Below are 8,513 nucleotides of genomic sequence, written 5' to 3'. Positions count from 1 at the left end.
CGTACGTGCTCATATAGTACAGTAATGTGAGCACGATTTTAGAGAGCATATCCAAATTTGAATTTGATTTTTTTTTTACTTCAGCGGTTTCAACCTCTCTTATCTCAATTTTAATTATTTTAAATCTTATATAATTGATAATTGTATTAAGATTTTATTATTAAATTCAATTACGTGACTTTTTTATTGATGACGTAACATATCAATTTGAATTATTTTAATCACTTAGTACACATTATGCAAAAAAATATGTCTAATAAAATATACTAAAACTTATTTTTTTAAATCTAAAAATTCTTAATTATTATTTAATTAAAATAAAAATATAATTTCTTAAAGTGATTGATATGCTCCACATGGCCATGTTAAATATTGTAAAACTTGAGCACCGTTTTCAATGGTCTTAAATCTAGTTTTAATGAACGTATAGGACTAATTAGAATAAAAAGATTAAATTGGCATAGTTGAGAGACTAAAATCAAACTACCATTATAAGACTAATTGTGACTAATTACAAAATCAATATACTGACACATAATAAGAGTTAATAAAATATATAATATCAAATTCAAAACATGTAGTAGTAATAGTATGTATGGTTGTCATATAAACTCATGGAATCATAATTAGTGATGTACTTACTTTATTTTTGTGAATTTGAAAAGAAAAATATTAAAGCCTGAATCACCCAAGAATGCCCAATATTGGTGTTGTGAAAAGGAATACCACGACACCCTAACATCTCAAGGCCCACGTTGGCTTTCTTCGTATGGGCCCAATAGAGAAATCATATTAACAACATTTTAATGACTGTCTCTGTCTGTAAGTATCATCCTTGCATTGTTCCCTAACATTTCATCATCTTAACTTCGTAATCTTTGATTATTTCATTTCAATCTTTCCCTTACATTATTTTATTCATTCATGTTACATAAATGTACACCAAAAACATTCCCTCTATTTTAACAAAAAACCAAACCAAAATAAAATACAATTTCAAAACGACAAAATCCAAATAAAACAATTAGACCAGAATGAAATAGAAATAGCATAGGTGAAATTATCCCACCATTTAATCATAAATCCAATCCAGCACGCTAGCATAATGCATGAATGCATGAATTCACAAGCTGCACATCAAAGTAAAAGACTTCGAAGAAACTCATGAGACCACAATCTTATAAAGAAAAACAAAACTTCAGAACAAGTACTGAAAAAAGGTGAAGATACCGTCCTCTTACCAACATAAAAAGAACCTCATTTACGACACCCTAAGCATTAAAGTGTCCTCTTAATGATCTCTCTTTCATCTCTCCATCATACATCCACCCTCTCCACATCTTCAAGTACAAGGGGCTTCACTGGCTTTCCCAAAAGATCAGTGTACTCCTGGAATGGAGACCTTGTGAAGCGAGTCTCTTTCCAGAAATCAGGAGTCAAGAATCCGTATGTTTTCAGAAGACACTCAAAGGTAGCCTGCATTTACATTTGCAATAATAAAACAATAATTAGATATCAACACTAACTGAATAACCATCTCTAAAATACCATACAAGCAAATAAACATCTATCAAGTATGAAAGCACGCTAATCTACCAATAATCGATAACAAATATTTTCCGGCATTGGTACGCAACAATATGCAATAATATCATAGGAATAGCACAAAAAAACAATCCACAAATTCAACACCAACTACATAGTTGCCCTGTCACCCAAAGAGTAGAAAATCTATAAGCATATGTTTAGGGGAGTTCTTAACAAACACATAACACAGTTTTCATCAAGCCTAAACACTAAGCAAACATAATAAAAGCATAAATCACAAAACCGTAAAGCATCCCAAGTTTATTAGTGTGGTTGGAAATATTAGCCTAGCATTGTTGTCAAGGATGGAATAATGGCTAAAAAAGAAAAAACCAAAACCATCATCACAGAACATCAATTCTGTCCATGTGGACAAGTAGTGTTATCCACATCCAAACCATACCTTCCCTTGGCGATAATTCATAAACTATATTATTTTTAAACTAAAAATATAAGAATGATATACCACTTAAAGAATTAAAATCATACTAATAACATCTTACCTGCTAACTTAATTTACTACCCTCCAAAATAACCTTTGATAAAACCCAAGAAAAAAGAATCATACAGGATCAATGAGAGGTAAATTGAAGCCAAGAGTAGCACAGTGAAACAATATTTATATGCTTTCATCAAACCAGCACAAAACCAATATCTTGATACTAAAATGTATACATAAAATCAAGAATAAGTAAAATCCAAAACATGAGAAGAACCACAATGCATCAGTAACCACCTAATCTAAATCACAATTTCTATCCACTTGATTCCACTTCATACATGTTAATAGCTCAGATCAATAATATATTTCAAACAAATCAACTATGCTACAATAAATCACATCAAACAAGCAAATAGCAAACAATTCTAGAGTTCGGAAACTAAAATATTAACATACTTATTTAACAACCAGTTTCCAAATCGATCTAAGCAAATCCGCAACCAATCTTAAATAACAAAACCCAACAAATAATTATAACGAACAGTCAATACCTTGACAAAGTTACCAAGAGTCTTAGTAGAACCCCTAGAGGAAGTAAAAACATCTTCGATACCAGCAAACTGAAGCACCTTCTTGGGCACCCTAGCAGCCACAATGCCCGCACCTCTAGGAGCCGGGACCATCCTAACAGTAACGGACCCACATTTCCCAGTAACCTTACACGGCACCGTATGCGGTTTCCCGATCTTATTCCCCCAATACCCTCTCCTCACAGGAATCACCGACAACTTCGCCAAAATTATTGCCCCTCTTATAGCCGTAGCCACTTCTTTGCTACACTTCACTCCCAATCCCACGTGTCCATTTCCATCGCCAACGACGACGAAGGCCTTGAAGCGCGTGCGCTGGCCGGCCCTTGTTTGTTTCTGGACAGGAGTGATCTTCATGACCTCGTCTTTCAGCGAGGGGCCAACGAGCTGGTCGATGATTTGGTATTCTTTGATGGGGAGAGAGTGGAGGTATATTTGTTCGAGAGATGTAATTTTTCCGGCTTTGACTAAACGACCGAGCTTTGTAACGGGTACCCATTTCTCTTCTTCGTCTTTGCGGCCGCGGCGTCTGCCTCTCGGGCCACGGTCCGATCTGCCGCCGCCGAATCCACGCCTGAAAGCGCCGCGCTCTCCTCCGCCTCTTTCTGCCATATTTTTGGGCGTAAAAGAGAAAGGGGTTTTGGGTTAGAGATGAGAGGAGAAAATGAGAGCGGCGAGGGCTAGGGGTTTTTATGTTTACGGGGAAGTTTAGGGTTTCTTTTGTGAGGAAGGGTAAAGGATTGGATGTCTCCAGGGCTTTTTAAGTTAAACCCAATGTCTCTTAGTGCCAATTTAACTTGATTTATTTTTAATTTATTTACTATTTAAAAATAGAAATTGAGTCAAATAAGATTTTGTAAAAAATTCTTAAAAAATAACTTTTTTAAAAAAATAAAATCTTAAAAAAATAATTTTAAAAAAAAACCCCAATTAGAGCTTTCTCTTTTAAAAAAAAAAAAAACACACCAGCTTATTAAGAGAGTTATTTTTTCTCAAAAAAATTCTCTCTCAAAAAATACTCTCTCCCTCTCTTCTTATTGTTCTCTCCCTTTCTGCAAATTAGAGTTTTTTTTATTCTTACAAAAATTAAAAAGAATGAAAACCAAAATATCACAATCGCATTAAAGTATTATTTCTTTTTTGTCTTGTTTATCATTCTTTTTTTTTTGAAAACTCTCTTTATTATTTGATATTTCTCAATTTATTGTTTGATATGATAATTATGTGATATTTATTTATTTTTAATTTTTTTGTGTATATAATATTTATTGATTATGATTAAAATAAATCAAATAGATCAACAGTTGTTGAAATAAATTAGATGAAAATTGACTTCCAAACCATGAATGATATATTTTTTTCATTCTTTTATGTCACGAAGTTGATATTGTTAGACTTGATTATATAGCTTAATCCAAATTTCTAATCTCTTTCAAATTATTTTATGTTTATTTTTTTTATTTCAGTTTTAATTTAGGTTTTAGTATTCCATAAAAAATTGCTATAGAATCAATATCCAAGAGATAAATTATTATGATTAAATTGTTTTCAATTATTTTCCATAGTAAAAGATATAAAAAGATGAATTTTAGTAAATCAATGATTTAGATTGAATGTAATTAATATAAAGTTATTTATTAAATATTCTTTATGGTTTATATAAATTGTTTTACCAAATAGCTTATCTACAAAAAAGAATTTATAAAAAGTATTACCAACAATTTTAACTTAATTTTAAAATTATTATTTTTTATAAAAACTTTATAATAATTTTTAAATTAAAAAAATTAAACCAAACAAGCTCTAAATAAACTAATATTAACTTCATATCGAAGGTTTGACGGTAAAGAAACCCCCTGCCTCAACTTCTGCTTTTACTTATGTTTCTGGACGCGGACAGAGCGAAGGGAACAAGAGCATCATTACGCAGGGTATGTTTCTGCCATAAAGAAAAGGAAAAAGAAACAGAGTATTAGAAATATTTTTCTTTAAAGAAAACTAATTTCACTGCTATTTTCCTTCGATTTTTTTTTAAGAATTTAAGGTATCCTTCTACCAACCTTATTTTTCCTTGGAATTTTTCTTTTCCTCAAATTTGTTTGTGAATCAAGTAAAACCCTTTACGTGACTTTCATTAAATTTATTTTGCTAGAAGCATTTTCTAAATCAGCATAATGGGTTCGTATTGCAGTTGCAAGGAAGCTACATGGATGGGGCTCAAATCTTCTAAATATGTTTGGTTCGTTTGTCATCTCATTTCACTTAGAGCATATATGTGTCGGGCTGAGCCAAGCTTGGCTTACTAGCATCTTAAAACCTCCGGCTCTGGCTCAAGAGCCTCAACCATTTATTTAAGTCAAATTTAAAATTTTCATAATTTAATATATTTTAAAATTAAATTTTAATTAAAATATATTATTTATTTAAACTTATCATATTTGTTATACTTACTAATCGATAAACATGTTGATGAGGAAATTAACAATTAGATTGACTGAAAGATTTGTAACCTAGTACTTAAGGCAATGGAATACAAAATTCACTAAATGTTTAATGAATTATGGTTTTGTTCAATCTAAGGCTGACTACTCCCTATTTACCAAGAGTTCTAATGATGGTTTCATTAGCTTGTTACTCTATGTGGATGACATAGTGATAGCTAGCTCTAGTCTAGAACTTGCAGTGGATGTAAAAACTTACTTGGAGAAAAACTTTAAACTTAAAAACCAAGGAACACCAAAGTATTTCCTAGGCTTGGAAATAGCATGATTGAATAAAGGAATTCTTTGGTGTCAGAAATATGTTCTAAACTCATTGAATGAACATGGAATGCTAGGGTGTAAGCCTGTTACAACCCTAATTGATTATAGTTGCAAGCTGACAAAGGCTAATGATACAGAGCAAATATCAAATCCTAGTAAATATAGGCAATTAGTTGGCAAACTAATTTATCTAATTTTTACTAGGCTTGATATCACTTTTATAGTGCAAACTTTATCACAGTTCATGGACAAACTAGGAGATACTCATCTACAAGCTGCATATCGGATTAAAAAACCTTAAAGCTACACTAGGATAGGGAATTTTATTTCTTGCAAATTTTTTATTATAGTTGAAAGTTTATGCTAATAGTGATTAGGCAAGGTGTCATAATACCAGGAGGTCTGTCATTGGATATGCTATGTTTCTTGACAATTCTCTAATCAGCTGGAAGTCTAAGAAACAAAGTGTCATAGCTAGAAGCTCTACTGAGGTTGAGTATAGAGCAATGGCTTCAGCTTGTTGTGAATCAATGTTGTTAATTTTCTTGCTACAAGATCTTGGAATCAAGCACACAACAACTATAGACTTCTATTGTGACAATCAATCAGCAATACATATATGCAAGAATCTTACCTTTCATGAAAGAACCAAGCGCATTGAGATAGACTATCACTTCATCAAAGAAAAAGTGCTTCCTGGAATAATGAACCCAAAGTATGAATCTACCAATTCACAACTAGCAGACTTTTTTACTAAAGCCTCGCTACCAAAACAATNTTTTTTTTTTTTTTTTTGCACTTGTGTTGTATCACTGATTTCCTGAAGCATATTTCAGGTGTCTCCGTTTAGCCTCTCTGCTAAAAATCTTTTGACTTTTGAGCTGAGGCGGAGAGGAAACTGCTACTATCTGGTTCTGGAGCAAAGTTGAAGTCATCCGGTCATCATTAGCATGTTGAGGTTTTGGCTTTCAGCATTGGCATGGGCACCATGATATTTGCAAGCAAGTAGATCTTCCAACGATTTGAAGAGAGCATCAAGTTCAATGGTGTGAGTGACTATTTGAAAGAAATCCAAAGCCACTCGCAATGTTTAACAAAGGAAAGAAGGCTGCTACGGGCATCTTTCTAAAAAGAAAACAAAAGCAGCACGTAAAAGTAATAAAAAGTAGTAAGTAATGTGCTAGGTGGTGTGGTGACATGTAAGTCTTATAAAACCGATGGAGTTGTACAGCATTTTTTAACTTAGAAGCGTTGGTTTATATGTATAGCCTTACTCTTACCATTTACATCTTTTAAGACTGTATGAACATAATGACCCAAGGAAAAGGACTAGAGGTAAACTAGAGAGCACTTGTCAAACCTCCTTGTAGCATTAGCTATTATTTTATTTGACCATATTCTGAGCTCAACACAGTGCAGCAAATTTAGCTGCTGAAAAATTAACAAGATTGATCAGATGGATTGCTTTTCATAATAGCTTTACCATCTGGATACATCACTAGCCTGCTCAATATTGTGTTCTTGCTATCTTAATATATCTAGTGTCCGATAGCTGTAACAGCGATGCAGCTTTTCAAAATTGTTGGCAGGCATCAGAATATGTTTGTTAGACTAGATTTATAAGTTTGTGTACGAGCACTTCCCCTCATATAGATTCCACCTGAAGGCAAGTTAGAAGCAGTAAAATAGTCAAAAGGTTCAAAACTACTCTGGTGATGTTACTGCTCATGAATTGTGTGGCTCACAAGGTAATGTACTGGTGAAACTGTGAACCAATCATTTGATAAGCCTTGTTGATCAGGTTTCAGGTCATCTAAAATGAACGTTTCATTTCCTCTTTATGAAGGCAAAACAATGGCAAGATTCCTTCACCATGCTGCTTCATCAGTGCTGAGATATTGCCAATTTCTCTGAGGGGTGAGCGTCTGGGGAGAAGTCCAGCAGTGCATGTCTGCGTCTTTCTTCTTCCATCTCTTACGAGCTCCTTCTGGTTGCAACCATCATCATTCGCACAACGGTTTTCCTTCAAGTGACACACAAGTATCCGCTTCTCTGTTTCATTTTGTGCTTCTTGGTTAATTGGTGACCTATTTCTGGCCCTCACTATTTTTCTCTCTCTTTCCTTCCGCAATCTCTCAATCTCTTCATTAAGCACAGATATTTGTTCTTGTAGCTCATTAGCCTTTGCTTCAGATGAGAGAGTTTTCTGTCTCCATTCTTTCACCTAATCAAAGCAACAAACATGAAGTTTAGGATCTTCAATCAATTTACTTTTGTGTACTACGAAAGAAAGATTTTCTTTTTCTTCTGCCCATCATAAACTTCGAAGTTACAAATAACCATATTCCACAAACCAGCCTTCTCCACCCCCACCCCCACCCCCAGCCACTTGCAATTTTCTTCCCTAATAAGCTGTGTACAACTAAAAGTTCAACTGGTTGCTATACTATATGATAAGTTGAAGCAAGGGACAAGGGCTTGTTGACATACTTGGCTAATCTAATTCTATTATTTCCTCATAAAGCAAAAAAGTTGCATCTAGCGTTAAAAAGACCTGTAAAAATGAAATAAACATAACATTCTATTCTGAAATCCTGAGGTTGAAACTTTTGAGACATGGAAGGGGGTACAATAGTTCCCAGCACAGTGGTTGGAATTTTGCAGCTTAAAAACCAGAATACTTTAGAACACCCATCAATGGGATGTGGCTGCTTCTGTAATTTGCCCTCAATTAAATGGCAAAAGAAGCAACCAGAAATAGTTGGCATACCATGATCCATCCAAGCAGCCATATATAAACGATGAGGGACTATATAGAATAACTGGACATTTATGGTATGTTTGGTTGGCAGAATAGATAAAAATGGAATATAATAGTTATTATGTAAGAATAGAATGAGGTGAGAATAGAATACAATAGTTATTATTTAGTTTGGTATAACAAAGAGAATAAGACAGGAATAATTATTATGAATTATTATAGTGTTTGGTTGGTAACAATAATTTTGGAATAAAAAAGGAATAGAAAATAAAAAGACAAAAACACCCTTTATTATTTATATGACATTTTATTTTTATTAGATTTTTTAAATATTAATAATCTAAAAATTAATTAAAATATTAATAATTAAT

At 33.1% G+C, this 8,513-nt stretch overlaps 2 protein-coding genes across 2 annotated transcripts; both read right to left on the bottom strand.

Moving 5' to 3' along the window:
- Window positions 1–1,024: 1,024 nt before the first annotated feature.
- On the bottom strand, window positions 1,025–3,363 carry LOC18589858 (40S ribosomal protein S2-2). Its single transcript, XM_007015018.2, has 2 exons — window positions 2,581–3,363; window positions 1,025–1,476 (listed from the first exon to the last, which is right to left on the bottom strand). Exons 1-2 carry the CDS (start codon window positions 3,229–3,231, stop codon window positions 1,318–1,320), a joined length of 810 nt encoding a protein of 269 aa, XP_007015080.2. The 5' UTR covers window positions 3,232–3,363; the 3' UTR covers window positions 1,025–1,317.
- A 3,659-nt stretch (window positions 3,364–7,022) lies between these two features.
- On the bottom strand, window positions 7,023–8,173 carry LOC18589860. The gene is made up of 2 exons (XM_018129855.1): window positions 8,063–8,173; window positions 7,023–7,605 (listed from the first exon to the last, which is right to left on the bottom strand). The coding sequence occupies exons 1-2, from the start codon at window positions 8,171–8,173 to the stop codon at window positions 7,195–7,197; spliced, it is 522 nt and encodes a 173-aa protein (XP_017985344.1). The 3' UTR covers window positions 7,023–7,194.
- Window positions 8,174–8,513: the final 340 nt, after the last annotated feature.

Source organism: Theobroma cacao, unplaced genomic scaffold (assembly GCF_000208745.1).
Source record: "Theobroma cacao cultivar B97-61/B2 unplaced genomic scaffold, Criollo_cocoa_genome_V2, whole genome shotgun sequence".
NCBI classification, from domain to species: Eukaryota; Viridiplantae; Streptophyta; class Magnoliopsida; order Malvales; family Malvaceae; genus Theobroma; species Theobroma cacao.
Note: the sequence above shows the minus strand (reverse complement) of the source record. Positions and strands in the feature narration are given on the sequence as shown.

Bases quoted from the DNA above. Each gene is read 5' to 3' on its own strand.
- LOC18589860 (XM_018129855.1), bottom strand. From the start codon at position 8,173: ATGGCTGCTTGGATGGATCATGGTATGCCAACTATTTCTGGTTGCTTC. The intron at 7,606-8,062 runs GTATTCTGGTTT...TGCTTTGATTAG, and splicing joins CCATTGATGGGTGTTCTAAA to GTGAAAGAATGGAGACAGAA.
- LOC18589858 (XM_007015018.2), bottom strand. From the start codon at position 3,231: ATGGCAGAAAGAGGCGGAGGAGAGCGCGGCGCTTTCAGGCGTGGATTC. The intron at 1,477-2,580 runs GTATTGACTGTT...ATGTAAATGCAG, and splicing joins CTCTTGGTAACTTTGTCAAG to GCTACCTTTGAGTGTCTTCT.